Raw genomic sequence first — 20,399 nt, 5'->3', positions numbered from 1 at the left:
GGTATGGGTTTGCCATTGTTGTGGCAGTATAAGCCTTTGGCTTGCCAAGTTTCTGTTCGGGAGCTTTGGGCTGCGTGGTGGGTCAGGAGAATTAGTGGGGATGGGGTTTGGACTGTTCACCTGCTTTTTCCTTCTGTGCTTCAAGTGTGAACCTGCTTAGCATTGTGGGAATTTTCTTTAGTTTTTTTCGACGGAATGGGCACACTGTGGTGGGGGTGTTTCTGATTGTGTCTATTGCCATGTGCAGCCATTGTTTTGTTTTGTCCTCTAGGATGTAGGGGGTTATGTGGCACACTTGGTGATGTAGTAGAGTTCTATATTAGGAATTTCCCAGCCTCCGGGGGGGGGGGGGGAGGAGGTGTAGGAACTTGGAGCTTACTCCTGGCTTTTTCTGTGAGAAGGTAAATGAGTGTTACTGTGGCATTTTTAAAGTGTGGTAATCAAAACATCATAATTTTCTTGGCTAAGAGATAGATGACCTGCTTACAGCGGGGATGGGAGACAAATGTTACCTGTCCGGGCCTCTTTGCCTGCCTGGAGGGAGGATAGAGAAGGCTGGGTTAAGAAACTTGCTCACTGTAGAAACACAGAAGTTGCATTAGTTGTTCTGCCCACCCCTGGCATGTGGGGACCGATCAAGACAATTGCAATCTAGAGTCCTGCCTCTGGAGGGCACTATGTACATACAGCTGTGTTTATTTTCTGTTTATAACAAATGATTCCTCTACCAAGCCCTATGACTAAACATAAACAAACAATAGCCTTTTCTGAATTTAAGTCCTGACCTTCCTTCCCCCTTAGCTAATTTTTTAAAACTTTTGGAGTTAAATTGGCTTTCCTTAATGTTAGCTTCCTACTGGCTGCTGCTTTGAGGTGAAGGGGCCTTGTGGGGATTAGAGGTGAATGGCTACATTTTGCAAGCCATGAGTATTAAGCTTTGTAGAACATCCAATCTGATTATGACTCTGCATTCCATTCAGGTTCAAATTGTTTTTCAGCATTTTGCTTTGAACTTCAGTTAACTGAACAGGCTCTTTTCTTGATTTACTCTCACAATATGATCCTGGTGAACAGCAGGTGTGTTGATGTAGGTTCCACAAAGCCTGTTTTTGAACAGTTTAAAATTTGTACTATCATTATCAAAAGACAGTCAAACCAGTTACAATTTCAGTTCTTGCATGCTTTATATGGGTAATATTAAATTGCTTTAATTGTATTGTTAACAAAGGAAGGGAAGTTACAGCCGGTGCTAACGGCCTTATAAAAACAACAAAAGCCCATGGTTTTGCAAACATATACAAATCTTTACAAATACTTTTATGTAAACAGAGATTGCAAGGTTTATACTGAAAATGAACACACTAGTATGCTTTAGGTTTAAATTTCTTAAATAAGGCTGCCAGCTATGGTAAGAGTGAATATATATTTGACGTTAACAATTCAGATAGAAAAAAACTTCAAGCTGTTAATTTCTCTCAAAACACCTTTATAATAGTGAATTGATAGTGAACATACAGATTATGTTTCCTGAATGTACTTCTCATTATAATGCTTATCTTCTCTAAACAGAGATACATATAATTTTCTGTAAAGCAAGGCATGATAAATACATTATACAGTGGCACATACCTTAGAATATTAAAATAAATAATCATTTTTTAAAAAAACAAAAACTAGAATAAATTGCATGAAGAAATGTTGCTCCTAATCAGTATCGCTATTAAAATAGGTATACTTACAGCTGTACACTGACAAATCATAACTTTTATATTCACCATACTGAAATCTATGAATTACAATGTACTTTTTATCTGCCTACAACCACCTAAAAGTGTGTTTAGAAGCTGCTTTTAAAAAGTGCATTATTGTTATGTAACACACTACAGAACATCCTCAACTTTCATTTTCCCTTAAGATGCCTAATTAAATTATTTTTTTCTAAAAAGGCAGATTTCTGCTTGCAATGGACAATATAAGGTGCTTACTTTCCCTCTTGTCCAAAGGTAGTGAATATGAAGACAAAAGGAGGAACAGTCTCCAATGCTTCCAGGGTATTCTTCCAAAGCCTCAAAAACATAACTTCCTCCACTGTTCACAGACTTGGCTCTTGCCAGCAGAAGCAGCAACTAGATTGCACCTGCACTGGTAGCAGAGATTCAGCTGGGCCAGCCAGTTCCTTAGCAGTGACTTGCTCCACTGTACGAAGGTTTGTCTCTTATTTAGACACGTTCCAGTTACACCCCCTATCTCCTCCCAAAGCAAGACTGCGCAAAGAAGCTGAGGGAGTGAATCCATCGTCCTTTTCTATCAACTTCACTGCAGCTTTTGTCTCTTGTATTTAAGGCCTTTGTAATTTCCTAGAATCAGGAGGAAATGCAGAGAGGTTTAAATACATTTTTAAAAAAGATTTTGAGCAATTAATCACTTAAATACTGCTGCCATATGTTGAATGAACAAAATCTAGCAAAAGGCAAGTACTGAGGTTCTATTGCTTAAATTTCTCCCCTTAATGGGAAGCTCTTATGCTGTTGTCATTAAATTACCGTATTTTTCGCTCCATAGGGCGCACCTAGTTTTTAGGGGGGGAAAGAAAGAAAAAAAAATATTTCCCCCCCCCAGCCCCAAAGAGCAAAGAAGCCAAGACAGCGAGTGGGATCCATCCCGCTGGCTGTCTTGGCTTCTTCTTTAGCCGCAGGGCTGGGGCGGGGGAAGCCCGAGCTTCCCCCAACCCCAGCCCCCAGAATGGGTCCGGGAGCGGCAGCAAGGTTGCGTGCAACCTCGCCTTCAGTCCCAGAGATTGCTGCTATCAGCAAGCCTTCTGAGCCCGGCAGGAACTCCCGCCGCGCTCCAAAGGCTTGCGGATAGCTGCCTGGAGAGCGAGAGGAGTCGGTGAGCACCGACGCCTCTCGCTCTCCAGGCTTCAGCGAAAGCCTGCATTCGCCCCATAGGACGCACACACATTTCCCCTTCATTTTTGGAGGGGAAAAAGTGCGTCCTACAGAGTGAAAAATACGGTAGTTCAGCAAATAGCATTTCCTTGGAATTACTGATTAACAGGAAAGAGAACCTCTCATAGATTTCATATCTGGTTGCCCCATTTTAATGTCACATTAAAGATAGCCTAACATGATGGTTTAGTGTGAATAATGCACACTGCTCAAAAGTTCCCAACTCTGCATCTTCCAAACCTAGGTTCATTGTTTGCTTTTCCCTTATTGCTCATGGAAGAAACAAACCAAGGTTAACAATTATTGCTTGTTTAGAGGAAATAAACCACAAGCCTGTGTTTGAAGAAGGCAGCCCTGCTTGCTTTATTCACCAAGCACCAGAAGTGGGGGGGAAAGTGCCATGGGAACTTTGAAGCAGCCTGCGCCAGTACAGCTTGTTCACAATAAACCATCTTTCAGCTCCTCTACAAGTAAACCTATTAAACAGCATTGGTGGTACAAGATGCTACTGTTACAGGTGTAGGAAACTCACCAACCATGGTGACCTGCACAGTAAAGTTCCTGTGACAATCACAACTACACTGTACACAGGCAGATCTGTCCTTGAACCAGAAGCACTTGCTCAATGGAAAGTATCTTGATCCCATGCAACAAATTAGAAGCAAGCACACGTAGACTGCTCTATATTCTGATTGTCTGGAAAAGCCGTTTTTGGGGATTATGCTCAGCTGGGAGCGTGAGAAGTTGCCATCTGGATGCATCCTAAATTTAACTCGATGGCAATAAAAGTCTACCAGTTTTTTCCCTTCTCTCTTACAGGGTATCTAGCTGGAACAGCAAAAATGAAAGGGAAATCTGTGTTATCACTTAATTTGTTAACTAAACCATTCCCCTACTTCATCACTGATTATAAAAGACAAGGCTATTTTAAGGAAGGCTTCTCAGCGTTTAAAAAAAATTATCAGGAGTTTATTACTTGGGTTATTGCAAGCTTAGCAATGCTTATGTAGTTTAAATGGTATATAAGTACACTATGTTATTTAGATCACTGCCAATATGTCCTACCTGAATACAAATCTCTGAAGGTTATTCCATCGTGTCGCTGTAAGTCAAACTGCATGCAGTCTTGTCATCTTTACTTTGCAGACCCTCTGAAGACGTTTGTAGAGATGTGGTTATAAAGCCCCTGTACTGCTTACTTGATTTAGTTAATTTCTTAAACTCATTAGCAAATGAAATACCTTTTCTTTTATCATCTCGGCCTGCCTATGAAAAGAAAAAGCCAGGGAACCAAAATGACCAAGTTGCAAAAACATTGTCAGTGTTAGCTTGGCTTGTGGGGTGAACAGTTCTGCACAAAAGAACAGTTCCGTGTCAATCCTCTATTATATCATTTATGGCAGGAAAATGTCACCACATGGTGACTTTGCCCTACCTCCCCTCCCCCTTTCCTTCAATAGTGAAACTTTCTCATGGGTAAACTTCCACAGAATGAGCTGAATATTCAACCACATCCTGAAGAATGCTTAAAAAAGGAATTGAAAATGCAAGTTGAGTTGCCTTCAATTCTAACAAATGTCTTGATAATCCAAAGCTATTAAATGCCAATTTAAAGGATTTGTTATGAATCTTCTGCCCATAGAATGAATATAAAACTCCTTTTGCCATTTTTGCTAGAGATGATAGTATGTTCATTTTCTAAATTTGCAGAGCTTTATAGAACAGCAAAGTTTATACAAATTTAGTAGAACAATTTACTTACTTGGACTTGTTCTTTAAGCTTAAGGATAAATTTCCCAGCTCCCTTCCACCTGTTTTGAGCCTGAAACACACACTCTTGGTCGGCAAGGATCCTCCGAGACATTTTGGGTGTAGAAGACTTCTTGTTTGCAGCCTCCTTTGTCACTTCCTCCAAGAGAACATAATCACTTGGGTTGGGGTGGTTCAGAATACTGTAGGAATACTTAGCCTTGCATAAAGTCTGTTAAAATAAAATTAAAATGCAAAACCAAATGCTGTTTAGTTACCATTCACTTCTAAGGCAGATCTCACCTTGCGCAAACAGAAGGGATAAATCATTCATTTGCTGGATGTACATTTTGTCTAACCCATGGGTAGGCAAACTAGGGGCTGGATGTGGCCCAATTGCCTTCTCAATCTGGCCCATGGACGGTGCAGGAATCAGCATGTTGTTTTTTACACGAGTAGAATATGTGCTTTTATTTAAAATGCATCTCTGTGTTATTTGTGGGGCATAGGAATTCGTTCATTCGCCCGCCCCCCAATATAGTCCGGCCCCCCCACAAGGTCTCAGGGACAGTGAACCGGCCCCCTGCTGAAAAAGTTTGCTGACCCCTGGTCTAACCTAAATCATTTACAGGCCAAAACACATTTAAAACCTAGTCCTGTGGGCAGAAGTGTGTTAGCAATGACAGCCAGTAGGCACAATCTTTTTGACATGATATTCTGCTGTTCTTTCTGCAAGAGACAGGTGTAACTCTCAGCAAGTGAGGGGAAAATGAATTAGGACATCCTACCTGTTGGATGACATCCTGGGCTGTACTGAAGCGAGATGCTTTGATGACTGTACGAGGTTGCTCTGGGGAAACGTCATGAACTTGAACAAAAAAGCTGTCATCCTCAGAGCTAGCAGTTGCATCATCTTTCTCCTCCAGAAAAAGATTTCTGTTGTTTAAGTTCTATAGAAAAACATCAAAAACATGCAAAAATATAGATTTTCCTGGCTCTGAAAAGGAGACCTGTTGCTTAAGGAAATGTGGAGGTAGCTTCTTCGAAAACTAAAATGATGGTATTCATTCCTTGTTTTCAGATTTAGTATGTTGTGAAAAAGCAAGAAGAATCAAGCTTTGATAGCAAGGGAATGGCAGTTGTGCACCTAGTTGCATGAGTGCTAAAATAACTGGAGGGACTTTTCTCTTTCTTCCCAATTGTGTCAATGAAAAGCATACTCTTCTTCCCTATGCTGTCCAAATGAGAAAATTCAGAAGGCCTATTGTTGTTTAAACACACCTGCACAGAGGGAGTGGTTTATGTGGGATGGCCTGATCCTCACTGTAGTCTGCCTATGTTGCGATGGCTCTTACTACACAACCAGTATGCCACCAGAAAGCATAATCAGCTGGGCAGTGGCATGTTGCGCTTGAGTGATCCCTCTTGCTGTTCTGGCTTCTGGGATCGCTGCGCAGCCTGCATTCACTCACAAGATGCACACATATTTCCCCTTACTTTTTAGGAGGGAAAAAGTGAGCCTTATAGAGCAAAAAATACGGTAATTAGGATAAATCTCAGTTGTTTAATCAAGCTTTGATGGCACTTTGGGCACAGTCCAGTCAAAATTCATCACGCCTAAGCACCAATGCTAGCACAAATATGTGCAACTATTCACAGGGCTTTTTTCCCCCTGCTGCTGCTGATCCCTTTCTATACATCGTCTTTCCTAATTAAGCATACGTAAAGTTTACTGTATAGATCTACCTATAAATAAATAATGTAAAATAATTGCCCTTAGGATGAGTTCATGTATTTAAGTGTTTCAACAAGCCATCTTTTCAGTGGTGCGTTGTAAAAAAATAATAATACACCATTAAACACTGCTGGGCTTTTCTGTATTACTTCCTTTCCTAATGCTCTATGTCAACAAGAACAAGTTCCAGGAAGCCAAGCAATGAATATGTTCTTTTTGTCACCCTCTTGATACTATCAGCAAGCAATATATGTCAAGGCAAATAGACTCACTTCCTCGCGGGTTTTAAAGATAATTCTTCCGACGTAGCCTTCTTCTGGGAACCAGCTGTTCAAAAGCTGGACAATCTCTTCCTCCGGACTGAGCACTCTTTGGAATGGTGGCTTCCTGTACTCATTTCTTTCTTTAGATATAAAGCATTTCTCCTCCATCAAAAAATAGTCTGTGGGATACTGTCCAATACCTTTTGTAGTCGCCAAAATCTAAAGCAAAAACATGTTAATAATTAGAATGGCAGAAGGTTGCATGTTCAGTGAGCTGATTGTGTTGACAACAAAAAACCCTTTATGATCAATTTATCTTGTGTACAAAATATGCTTTTGCTGTATTGCTAGCCATTCAAAATGTCTTTCCTGGGGCTATGTACTATCTGGGTAGCTGACTATTTCAGCAGAGGCAACTGCTGTTTAATCTTATTTCTGTCCAGCTTGGCTTGCCAGACAGTTTATTCAAATTCCCAAGACAGTAGAGCATTTTCCCACTGCTGGAAAACAGCCTCCGCTGAGATAATCAGCTGGAGGTTTTTCCACTCATGAACTTAGCCCTTTTAACTTTTCTTCTGCATTTCAATGATGTTTGAGAAAAAGACATTATGCAGAAAAGCCTGGCCCCTATGACAAGGGCAACCAGCTTGGCCCATCGTTCAGAAAGCAGCCCCCTTCCTCCTTAATAGACATATTTCTAATACAGAACATGCTGTCCAAGCAAAACTTCATAATAATAACAGCAAAAGCTTTATGACTGTCAGTGCAATTCACTTTCAGCCTGTGCTTGTGGGATCTGGATCATTCTGTACCTGAAATGCTTTAGCTCCACTGTTTCAGCATTACAAATGTTTTTGGCAACAAACAAGCCTCTTTGCCTGCAAAGCTCCAGTAACTAAGGAAGTTAGGATAGGATCTGTGTTTGTCAGTAAGCTTTTGCATGTCTCCATATCAGTAAATTGGGCTTAGTTATTTTGGGGCTTAGGCTGCTCAAATCCAACAGAAATCTTAGGGAGCGAGTTACACAGCACATGGTTGGTTACTAAAGATTTGAGTCCTGAACATCTCAAAAGTGCAGGCTTACTTGATGCAGAAGCTGAGCTGCTGTGGTTCCTTGCCTTATCGTAAAAAGCGTGAAAGGCTCTGGTCCTGGAACTCCGTGTATAGTGACTTTGTACACTGCAGCCTCTCTCCTCTCTGCAGTACTGAAGCGCTGTTTAAAATAAACACGTATCTTTAATACTTATTGACTATTTCATGATTTAATCAATGCAATAAGTAACAAGTTCATCCACCACAAACATGGCCACAGGATATCTGAAACAGTAGGAAGAAAAAGAAAGATGGCAAATGGATGCAGAAAACTTTGAACTGAAATAAGTTATGAAAAATGATCACAGATGGCCATTAGCTAGCTTCCTTGTGGTCTAATAGCCTGTCTTCAAATAATATCAATTTAAAGACACAGCCAGGAAAAGCTTGAGGGTAAGCCTCTGCGCCAAGCTTCTGAAACAATGTGCTGGACACAATGTACTACTGAACGGAGAAAGAGTGGGCAAAAGGTAGACCGAGATACACAACAGCTACTTTGGTTTTGTCTATATAAATAAAATAAGCGATAACTCAGTAGCAGTAATAAAAATAAATGAGGATGAACAAAGGACAGAACAGCTAAATAAACTTAATTAATTCAAATTAGTAGAGCTGAATAAATTTCTCGTATCGATAACTCATGGAGAACTGGCAAGGTTCCAGGAGACAGGAGATAAACAAATAGAATTGTCTGCTTAACAGTAAGGGCTAGAGGAAAACAGACAGACCACAGTCATTGGAGTTTCCGTAAGAACTTGTGTCATGATCCAGACAAAGTTATGCTTAACTAAAGCCCATTGATTTCACCGTTAGAATAAAAGAATATGCTGAACTCTTCAACTGAACTGAACTGAACTTATAAGTACTTTCCTTTGCTAGACTGCATTTCTCACTTTTTTTTGCTGAAGAGGAAACATTGGGATTAAACAGAACACACCTGCTATAGCTAGATTTCAGCCAGGGGTGTTGCAAAGAACATCCTTTTAAGAAAGCACAGGATATGTGTGTCAACGAGAATATGGTCTTGTAGGCTGGACTAAACCCCATTCAGAAGACGGCTCACCATCATACTGCCAGTTCAGAGGTTACCTTGTAGTGTTCCACAGGTCACAATGTCTGGTCCAGCTCTTTCATGTTTTCATTAACTTACTTGAATTAAAGTGGAGAATGAAGGCATGTTCCAACCTTGCAGATGTGCAAGTAGGGAAAACCAAAAGAGGATTCAATGGCGTAACAGCTGCTAGGAGTCAAGTAACTTTGGGGCTGTAGCTCCATAAAGGATAGCAACAGTGGTCCGACTGTAGGGGAGGCACTTACAGACCTGGCAGTCTAGGCCAATGCAGTGTGCAGATGATGGGTCACTTCACAGAGGGAAGAGATGTCCATTGGGCTCGTGCCATTGCAAAGCTGCATTTGTGTGTCTTTGCCCATAACTGAGCCCTTAACTATCAAGCAGACATCATAATGAGTACAACTGTCCAACCTGACAACAGTGGAATCCACTGTTCTTTAAACATAAATTTCAAGTTAAGCTTACAAAGGTTTATTACACTCGACAGAATAAATAAATATGAAGCCTAAAGCTGAATATAAATATACCTGAAAAAAGGGGTGGCTGTACAGCTCTGGTTCCCCCACCATTGTTCCTGAACTGATCATCGCATCATAGAATTGTAGAGCTAGAGGGTATTCCCGGGAGGAGGAGTTTCCTCTGTGACTGACATTGAACCAGGCCCTCTCGAAAACAAGGAGGGGCTTCCTGACTGACGTAAAGACTGGCCAGTCAGAGCACTGTAAATCCAGCTTTTGCTCCGAGCCAAAAGAACAGAAGGGAGCATGGGGGTGAGAAATGCAGCAAGTTCATTTCCATCTCTTGTGGGTTTTGGACTTGCTTATCTGAATGATATCCTGCATTGAGATCTATTCTTATGCTTATACTATAGCTGTACAACTATATTCAGCTCCTGTGCTGCTGTCATCCTGAAGAAGCACAGTACAGGTAGCATGTTGATTTATTCTGATAGCTTTTACTCAATCGGTGCAACATTATTGAGCATTCAAAGACAAATGGAAATTCAGCACTGTAGTCTGATTTACATGGACGCTGTCCCTCAGGAGATGCTGCTCCCCCCCACCAGAGCATTCTCATTTCTCACAATGCAGGAACCAAAGGCATCCTTTGTTTTCCTGGAAGAATCTTCTACATTGACCAGGAGAGCATGCTGACAAATCTATTAGAAATAAATTACCAAAGAAGCAGGCACCATGTTTCCAGAAGGATTCTCTTCCATTCTTCGACTGTTAATAAACAAACTCGAGATTTCTAGTGCTTCATTGTGTAGGCTTCGTAGCTGCAGATGCCTGTATCCTTAAACAAGATAGTAACACAAAATTGGGAGGTGGGAGAATAAACCAGTCAAATAGACTACATGTTCATAGGTTACGTACATTGCAGAGACAAATGTAATAGTAGCCACTTAACTGTCCCTGAAGTGTAAGGATGCTTGTCATTTCCTCTTTCATAAAATATCTATTGGCTACACTCCAGAGAAGCTCTGCGAGTAGACAAGGGCTTGTGAGTGCATACCAGGACATTGCGCTATTTTGTTTTGAAACACAGCTCCCCAAGCCACATTGAGGGCTACGATAGAAGTTTCTGTGAGAACTCAAGTAGCATATAGGGCCTGCTTGCTGGAATGTACTATCAACCTGCTCAAAACATGCTGTATTAGGTGGGCGAAAAACTGAAATATATAAACACAGGTCTTCTGGTCTATTAAATTTCTTTTGAGTGATTTACCTTCATAAGACATTTGCCCCCTTACATTACAGAAGCACCAAGGTATTTAAAATGGCCACTGCTTCACTGAAAATTTTGAGATGGATACCAGCTTATATACATATTTATTTGGACATGCTAAAACTTGCCTAAAGATTGCACAAATATTGTAGACACCTGCCTGTGCTGTAGAGGGTCCACTTGCACAAAGGTCTGGTGAAAGATGACAAGCGGCAGCTGTTAGGATATTTTGGAACTAATTGCCTGTTAGCTAAGATTTCAACATACACTTACTGAGGTTCAGCATGTTCTGTCTATACACATACACCAACAGGTGTAATACCAGAAAAGCCTGGAGTCTGAGAAGTCCATTCACAAACACACCGTGTCCCTCCTAAAACACTAGTGCTGAAGGTCTCTTTTTTAAACAATACACTTCTGCTGAAGCAGGGGTGTGGGTTCATTTCCTTAACCACCTGTTCCATCTGTTAGAACCTCAGGGCAGCGCACACAAATAATAGTTAAAACAGGACATTTAATAAAAGTAATTTACAACCTCAATCAATGCTTTCGACTATCATCTTAGAGCAGTAAAACATAGCGCTAGTGTATCTGACCTAGAAACAATTAGGCTCTCCTGAAGGTCTGAGTTAAGGTATGTGTCTTGAGACTTACAGAAACACATTGGAAAACCATAATAGATCCTGGCACCTCTTTCTGAGGTGTAGGCAATTATTAAGAAAACAAAACCCAACATAATTTTTAAACATCATACATTAAGATGCTTAGAAAGTTGAGTTAATTTTTAATCTGTTTTAGTATTTTAACTTTTGAATGTTTTAAAGTACTGGCTATGATTTCCCCCCTCATTTTCTTGTTTTATCCTTTTGTAAACTGCTTTGAAGGGTTTTTTTTTTTTACAATCAACCCATATATAAATTTTATGAAATAAATGATTTAAATAAGAGTCAGTTTTAGCAAGTTGTGCATGCATGCAGCCAAAGCAGCCCCAGCTTCACCCCTCTCTTCCTAGAGCGAGGAAACAAAACACCAGAGCAGCTGGTTAAGCATCATATATGATCCAGCACTTGTTGGGTTGCTTCTATCAAACAAACTGAACTATGAGCAGGATACCAAGAACAAACCTGGGCTTCTGACTGTGGTTTGCTTGCGGAAAAAACAAACCACACACATTGGTTCGCACATAAGCAAGTCACTCAGTGGTTTGTTTCCCCGCTGTAGGAAGGCAGGAGCAAAGGAGGGAGTGCTGCAGTTAACAGTTACTCAGATGATGCACACACTAGTTTTCCTAACCACAATGTGTGGTCAGTCCTACATGCAAAAATGTTTGTTGTGTATCACAGCCCTCAGTACTCAGCAGCTCTGTCTGGGCCCTGCATACAAACTTCAATTTACCTCTTTTTAAAGCCTTCAGCGGAATGATTCTTTGAGCCATCACAGCTGAAGAATTGTTTTCAACAACTGCAAAACGAAGGAAGACTAGATCTTCAAAGTGAATCCGGAAAAGGAACTGTTCATTCCACATGGGGTTGAGAGTATTGCGATGAATGGGCTTAGTGCGGAAATGGCAGCTATCCAGTGGAATCCCAAGCACATCAACTTCGATGCAGGGGCTTCCTGTGCTGTTGCTAGGACAAACATTCTGTCCAGACACAATCTGAAAAACAAAGGCCCAGAATGAAAACAGGGTTCTTGTTGTTGTTTTAATCAACTCTCTCAGACTGAAGAGTGCTTAGGCTTTAAAGAACAAATTAATTAAAAACTGGTTTCAGAAGTAACAATAAGTAGTAATATACATAACTAAAACTGAAATGGCAGTCTTGTAATTGCTACTTGCTTATTCTTATGCAGAACAGCAGCTGCTTCTGGGCAAGGACCCAAGTGGAAAACTGCCACACTCTTTGAGGCCAGATGTCCCCCACCCTGCATCAAATCCAAAAATATGCGTCTAAAAACTGACATGCACTTTCTGTGCTGCATCAAGTTGAAAGTTTTGTAACAACTGATGATCGTCTCCTTCCCTCTCCTTGGTCCCACATTTAATTGTAGCTATCTTACTAGCAATACCAGTAATAATAATTAGAAGACACATATTAAAATTATGTCATGTATAGAGTTAACTGGTTGTGTTAGGCTTATTAAAAGATTAATATGAGTTTTCACTTACTGTCAGTGAATAAATAGCTGGCTCCATATTGTCCAAATCTCGTTCTAAAGGGCAAAAGTGTTGATACATTGGACAGTTCTTATCCCACAAAACAGGTGGCTTCATAACATACCCACAGCCACCATTTGCTTCAAACATTGCTGCATTTAGGTGAAGAGGGAGATCTATAGGTAAAGCATTCAAAGTGTTAACATTGCTAAGACTTGATTGTAAGATAATGCATTTTTAAAAGAACATGGTGAACAAATGTGCCGTTTCATTCTCAGCATGTACAGTTGGCTTCAATTAATTGCCAAAAGGCAACGGTAAAACTGAAAAACTAATCAAACTATAAGAGCTTTGAAGAAATAGAAATAGTTCACAAAAACAGATTACTATGCAGTTAAAGGGCTCTTTCGCACAATTAGGTTTTTCGCAATAACATCAAGCAAAACCATGGCTTAGTGAAAGCATGCAAGCATTCCCAAAAAGGAGATTGCTGTTGCTGCATTCCTCCACCAGTCCTGCTGCTGCTGCTGTGAGCTAAGCAGAAGTTTGGCTTAACATACCATCTGAATTTGGGCTCCTGGTTTGTCTCCTTCAGGCAAACCACAAGCTGCAAACCCACTGGTAGCAGCACATGGTTTGTCCGAGGCAAGACAAAATACAAGTCCAGTTTTGGATAACACATGAAGCCAAACCATGGCTTAGCTCACAGCAGCAAGAGGACTGAGGAAGGAATGCAGTAGGCACAATCTGTTCTCTGGGCACTCACAAACAAACGTGTTTGCACTAAGCCACATTTGGCCTAGTGTTATGGGTGAACCAGCTTATTATCACTCACATGGCCAAGAAACTGCAGTGATACACAATATAGAAATGACAGTATCTAAAACCAGCAATGGCCACTCCAAAATCTAGAAACATCAGTCCTGTATACCTGAAGGGAGCATCTCCACCCCCATCGTTCAGCCCGGACACTGAGGTCCAGCTCCAAGGGCCTTCTGGCGGTTCCCTCATTGCGAGAAGTGAGGTTACAGGGAACCAGACAGAGGGCCTTCTCGGTAGTGGCGCCCGCCCTGTGGAACGCCCTCCCATCAGATGTCAAGGAAATAAGCAGCTATCTTATCTTTAAAAGACATCTGAAGGCAGCCCTGTTTAGGGAAGTTTTTAATATTTAATGCTGTATTGTTTTTAACACTCGATTGGGAGCTGCCCAGAGTGGCTGGGGAAACTCAGCCAGATGGGCGGGGTATAAATAATAAATTATTATTATTTGTTTGGGGTTACAGAATGACGCGTGCATTTGTGTGGATGCATGTGGCATTGTTTGAAGCCACCATTATTTCTGTGAAACTTGAGTACCTCCAACATATATTCATTTTACATCTATAAAGACGCCAAGCAAGGAAATGCAAGATACAACCAAAAAGGGAATGGTTTTCTTGTAATGTTTCAAGCGCACATATCTTTTTAAAGGAATGAGTGTGCCCCTACCGTCCGTTTGGTAGTTGAGTGCCACCAGCTGTACCCCATGTAACCAGAACAGAAGGGGATGAGGATTGGATGAGTCAATGCGAGTAGCGGCCGGGTATGTCCTCAGCAGCTGGCAGGTGGTATGTTGTATCAGCTTCTGAGAATATCGCCTGCACAAGCGCTTGGCAGCATTTTCATTCAAAGAGGAGATATGGTAACACCTAGGTGTCCTTATTATAGAACTGAGAGAAGTTGTTGGGCTAAGAGCAGGTGAAAAGGGCTCTTCCCAGATCTGCCGTGCGCTATCAAAGGCACCTAAAAAACAAATACAAGTAGAAGTTACAGGTGCACATTCTGGTAACACCACCTTGTCTTCCCCTCATCCCCAAGAAGAATATACTAATAGGAAACAAATGCATACATGGCCACAATAGTAAGGAAATCTTATGCATCACCAGAACTCTAAAGACTTCTCTGCAGGGAATTCTGTTCCTCAGAGGAAAACCCAGTTTAAAAACAAGAGCCATGGCTTCATAATTTGGAAATACTGCAGATCTTCAAATAAACTACAACAGGAGGTCTAGTTTTCTTCTCTGTGACTTAACTTCGAAAAAAAAGATTTTTTTTTTCATTCCTATATATTGGTAACAGTAATGAGGTAAGTTTTAGTAGAAGGTAACTACCATGCTCCTAACAACATGATCTGAAGGAATAGTGCAGCAACCTTGTGGAAGCTAAGCAGGTCTGGAGGCAAGGTTTTCTGAAAACCCCATATAAGCTGCCCTGAGTTCAATGGTGAAAGGAAGGTGTAATATAAACCTAATAATTTAAAATAAATAAACCTGCACATGCATACTCAAAAAATTAAAGCAGTGCAATAATGAACAAATCTCAGTGCAGACACAGAATTCAGACAGATGTGAAGTTGCAAATTTCTGAACCGTGATTTAGAAATTTGGAGCGGGCTGTGGGATTGCAGAATTCCTATTCCACTCTTACCTCCTACCTAGCGCAAATATACCACTCTGTTTGCCTTAAACACAGTTCAGTGTAACATTGACCATGGTCAATGTTAATGAGGTCCTCCCACTTAATTTGTAATGGATTTGAAAAACGTGGTAGGTGTTAGTGTAGACATGATGACTCCATTGTCTGGAGTGAGAGAAACTGCAAGCCTGGATTTTAACAGCATGCAAAGCCAAACCATGGCTTTGCTAGTAGCAGCAGCAACTGGACTATAGGAGGAGCATTTCTCTGGGAGTCGTCGTGCTTGTGTGTTCATGCTAGACCATGGTTTGGCTTAGCATTATATGCAAACGGAGACAATGTAAAAGAGGAATTCAGACTAGAAGAAATGGAGGGGAGAATACAGGAGTCCAGAGTTCACAGCACACTACCAGTTTTTTCATCATGGTTAAGGGATTGGTAGAGTTATGACTGCACCACGCTTTTCATATAAAACATTAGCTTCTTTCTTTGGCAATTGAAATCTTTTCATTTTACCATTCCTTTCCTGAAAAGTTGGGGGGGGGGGAAACACCTTAAAAGTGATGAAGGGCAACATCTATCTTGCTTTTCTATTAACTAAATGGAGAACTAAATGGAACTAAATGGAGAATATCACTCCCCTTTACTCAGAAATCACAACTGAAATTGATGGACTATGCTGAAATGGCTAAACTCACAGAAAAGCTTGGAGACAATGATAATGAGAAATTTAAAAAAGAATGGGAAACATTTATTGTATATGTACAAAAATACCGTAAACAAGTAGAAACATTGGCAGGCTTTGATTAAACATTTGCAAGCAGTTAAAAATGAGATAAAGAAAGGAAATTTGAGTTGGGATATTAAGGTTTGGTGGTAACCAGTTAAATATTGATAAAATAATGAGAATAAGAATAAGATGTTTAATTATAATTATGCAGAAAATGTATACATTCACTGAACCAGAAACGGAAATGGTTAAAGATGTTAAAGAACCTCCAAAAAGAAAGAGATGATGTTTATATATTGAAAAAAGTGTTAATGTCTTATATTTCTGTTTATATTTATATTTTGTGCGTGTGTTTGTTTCTGTTTTCTTTTTCAAGAAGAATAATTGTTGAAGTTAAAACTGTAAAAATCAATAGAAATTTATTTACAAAAAAGAAAAATGGTTTGCCAATTAGTAAAATTTAAATTACATTTAAATGATTATATTTATATTTCTTGCAATTAAACCCTGTCCCAACAGTTTATTACTTTACAGTAGGTCTTTTATTTACAGTGAGGTCATTGTAATTGTTGCACTGCTAATGGAAAATTATTTCAAACCCTGAGTGCTGCATGTGCAGAGCAATACGTTTCATCTTTAACTAGTAGGTCTGCTATATGTGTTGGATTACACAGTCAGTCCCTGTGATTGGTAAAGGAAGATGCTGACTTTACCTTTTCCAGATGCTTTGGCAAGCATTGCTGGCTCCCCTGGGCTCAGCCTTCCAGGATTGTTGCCAAAAATGGACTTCCTGCTCTTTCTTTCCTTTCCTCTGCTAGAGCCAGATGGATTTAGAGTTGACAGACCTAATTCCATACAAAATAAAATAAATGAACTGAAAAACACAAGCGAGTGGGCATGATTCCCCCCCCCTTTAAAAAAAATTCAGTTTATTCTGAAGGCTTTATAATCTAATGCTAATGTCTTATGCAGGAAAACGCTAGTTTGTACTGCATACGTAGACAAGACGACGTATAAAATCGTACACCAATGTTCCAGTATGGATGTCTCTCAAAGGCATGTGAGCTTCAACGCAAACACTAAGCTCCCTCGCTTTCAAGAGCTTTCTCATTCCCTTCTGTTTGCAAGCTGAAAAATTGTGTTTGTGTATGAACCGCCTTGCTTGTGTCTTGGAGCAACACAGGAATCTTGATTAGGGCAAGAGAACACCGGGGCTGGGGTCCCAACTTCCAAGAGTTTGACTTGTGGAAATGGACTTTCTCATTCCCCTCCTCCCTTGCGGACCTTCTACAATAGAACTGAATACAGCAAGGGGAGGCAGCAGGAGGAAGGGCAAATCGTTGAAAACTTCGCATGATGGGAAAAGCCTTCCCACTCACAGGGGTATCTTTGGACCCAAGCGTGTATGAACAGCAATTGTGTCGGATTTATTTCTGAAACAAGACGACAGGTGACCTTGTGCTTTCATCCCCACCGCACCATATGCAAGTAACCCTGCCCACGGAACTGCAACTGTGTAAGGACATGCATGTGTGAAACAGGCTGTACACAAATATAGTCAGCAGAAATACCTATTTATCAATATGCTTATGCTGGGATCAACTTCTCCAATGAAAAGAAAATGGACAAAAATGCATTACAGTAGGAAGAAAAATTGCCGCTTATAAGCCTTACGCAGCATTTCACTATAACACAGCAGCTAAATAATGGAGTATTTCATTCCTCCACAGTGGCGAAGCTGCATGCTCCGGCACTGGGAGCAGAGAGCAGGCGGGGTCATGGCTGGCGCGTGTCCCAGGGGTGTGGCATGCCGCCCGTGGGGGGGTGACGTGTACCCCAGGGGCGTGGCACCCAGCGTGGGGGGGTGCACAGCGCATGTCCGGGGGGGCAGCCATGATGGTACCCTCCCCAATGGTGCCGGGGGTGGTGCGCTGCCCCCGCCACTCTTCCTTCATATAACAAAATCAAGACATGTCTGTTCTACCTACAATGGTACCTCTAGTTACGAACTTAATTCGTTAATTCTTAATGGAGCTCCGTTCTTAACCTGAAACTGTTCTTAACTAGAGGCGTGCTTTTGCTAATGGGGCCTCTTGCTGCTGCTGCGCCGCCGGCACACAATTTCCGTTCTCTTCCTGGGGCAAAGTTCTGAACTCGAGGTAACTCTTCCAGGTTAGCGGAGTTTGTAACCTGAAGCGTTTGTAACCTGAGGCGTTTGTAACTCGAGGTACCACTGTGTTTCTCTAGTACTTGTGCAAATCAATTCTTCCTTCTTGCCATGGGTTTTTCCTATAACCAATCCACTGTAGTATGGTTGGTTCTTGACACACTGTCTATACTTGCTCCATCCAATTTACTGTTTGTGCTCCTATCCCAATGTAACCCACTCTTTCGGTTCCCTAATCAGACTGTAGTCCAACCTGCACAGAAATGATTAGGGGTGTGTGTAAGAGATAAATGGAGTTTGATTTCCCACAGGCCATTCCTTATTCCTATCAAGACACCTCTCTTGGGAGAAAACACTCAGAATCAAAGCTAGTTCTCAGCTGCCATAAAATGGGAAGCTAGAACCCAGGTTTTTTCCCTTGGTCATAGCTTGTTTCGGAACAGGTAATAATTAAGGCCAGTGTAACTTACCAGGAAATTTCACAGCTTGGCAGTAGATGACAAGATCTGACAATTCTGGTGCTATTTGTCTGCTTTCTTTTTTATTTTGAGAAAGATAAAATTCTTCCCCTAATTCCATGTCATAAACCTATATATCATCAAGTGAAAAAAGAAAGCATTTCATGATATTTAATATATGTGCACAATGCAGTTTAATCATGAGCAACATCACTTATATGGTAGAACACTGTTAATTTGCATTTATAGATGTCCCCAATCTTTTAACATTTCTCCTTCCCCACATTCAGCCACCACCCCTTCCTCTAAATCTACTTTCCACAGGCCAGCAGGGAGAGATTAGGAACACTACTGCCTCTAACCTCTTAGGAGCCGGAAACAGGATGAAATTATCTTAGTGGAACAGGACAATCTGTCTGATCCTACAGTTCCCTTCTCACATGCTATACCTCCCTTTCCACCGGCCTCGTGAATTACATGTACTTTCCCCATTGCAGCAACTAAATATTACTACACAAACATATGCTCTAGATCTAAAAACAAAACAGAAAAGGCTAGGCTCACTTTATTGAAATAAATTCAAAAATATTTAACAGCAGTATTCCCATCTTGCCTAAATATATATACAACAGGGCAGTGTTGTGCAGTGCAGCACGCTCACAGAAAACAGGACATCTCAGCGTGAAGTCAAACCATCTGGCTTAAATGGTGAGTTTATTCTGGCAGACAAACCACAGTACTATTATAATTCTCCCCTGGAAAAAGGTTCTGCTAGTTCCAACTCTCTCTCTCTCTCTCTCTCTCTCTCTCTCTCTCTCTCTCTGTGTGTGTGTGTGTGTGTATGTGTGTGTGTGTGTGTGTGTGTGTGTGTGTGTGTATATATATATATATATATATATATATATATATATATATATATATGGTCTCTATGGTAGAATTCATAGACTTCAACAACATCCACTAAACTGTATTCTAAATACTATTGTACAGGAAAATGCAGCTAATTTTGTGGGTTTTATGAAAGACATACATGCAGTGGAGAAGCCTTGCAACCTGAAAATGCACAGTATTTAAAAAATACATGGCGTTATAAATAGCCTTGCAATCACCCACATTACTTTTTAAAAATTAAACAAAGGTCCAAAGTGAAGACACGGAAGAAGGCAAAGTAGCTTTAGCCCATTTATCAACACAGCTCTTTCCAGGAGAATGAAGGCACTCTCTCTCTTTGTTCCCCGCTCCTCTTAGCGCATTCTGTAGCTGTTCTTTGCAGGAGATCTGGTTTGCAGCTGCAGGTCCATCTAAAGCACATGACTTCACCCAAAGAATCCTGGGAATTGTAGTCTTCTCCTTACAGAGCTACAGTTCCTAGCACACTTAACAAACTATGCTTCCCAGGATTCGGGGTGGGGGAGAACCATATGCTTTAAATTCAGCTCAGCCTAGTGTTCTATACACATTATGATCAAAATATCACATGTTATCATGCCAGTGGAAAACAGCTGACTTGTAAGGAGAGGGGTTTCACTGGCTGAGATCATAGAAATGTTGTAAAACACGGTAACGGTGCCTCAATGGATAAAACACTAAACAGACTGGGGGAAACAGCAGCTTAAGATGCAAGCAAAGCCAGTCCCACTATGAGCTTTCCTAGGCAAGAATCTACTTCGTCATACATATGAAGTAAATTGGGAAGGTAATATATACGCTGAGCAAAGTGAAGGCCAAGTGGTATTTGACAAAGTGAGACTGAAAAACTTGTTAGGAAGGCAAAGAAGCTCTCTTGAAAACCGGGGAAAGTGTCCAATACTCAACCTAAAGAAAATCTACATCTGTTGAGCCATCAAA

At 40.9% G+C, this 20,399-nt stretch overlaps 1 protein-coding gene across 9 annotated transcripts in view; it reads right to left on the bottom strand.

The window, feature by feature from the left end:
* Window positions 1–1,165: 1,165 nt before the first annotated feature.
* PLCE1 (phospholipase C epsilon 1) overlaps window positions 1,166–20,399 on the bottom strand; it is a 125,938-nt gene continuing 106,704 nt past the window's right edge. For all 9 annotated transcript variants that reach the window (XM_083614024.1, XM_083614023.1, XM_083614020.1 and 6 more), the window contains 12 exons: window positions 18,564–18,681; window positions 16,640–16,771; window positions 14,231–14,524; window positions 12,755–12,918; window positions 11,983–12,244; window positions 10,037–10,155; window positions 7,780–7,908; window positions 6,705–6,914; window positions 5,486–5,647; window positions 4,711–4,929; window positions 4,014–4,214; window positions 1,166–2,357 (listed from right to left, as the gene is read on the bottom strand). In XM_083614024.1, the coding sequence (XP_083470150.1) occupies window positions 4,035–4,214; window positions 4,711–4,929; window positions 5,486–5,647; window positions 6,705–6,914; window positions 7,780–7,908; window positions 10,037–10,155; window positions 11,983–12,244; window positions 12,755–12,918; window positions 14,231–14,524; window positions 16,640–16,771; window positions 18,564–18,681 (1,989 nt within the window). In that variant the 3' untranslated portion in view covers window positions 1,166–2,357; window positions 4,014–4,034. The remainder of the gene's footprint in view (window positions 2,358–4,013; window positions 4,215–4,710; window positions 4,930–5,485; window positions 5,648–6,704; window positions 6,915–7,779; window positions 7,909–10,036; window positions 10,156–11,982; window positions 12,245–12,754; window positions 12,919–14,230; window positions 14,525–16,639; window positions 16,772–18,563; window positions 18,682–20,399) is intronic.

The sequence above is a fragment of the Podarcis filfolensis genome (genome assembly GCF_964270895.1).
Source record: "Podarcis filfolensis genome assembly, chromosome: 5".
Taxonomy (NCBI): domain Eukaryota; kingdom Metazoa; phylum Chordata; class Lepidosauria; order Squamata; family Lacertidae; genus Podarcis; species Podarcis filfolensis.
The sequence above is the reverse complement of the archived record's forward strand: the minus strand, read 5'-3'. Positions and strand labels throughout refer to the sequence as shown.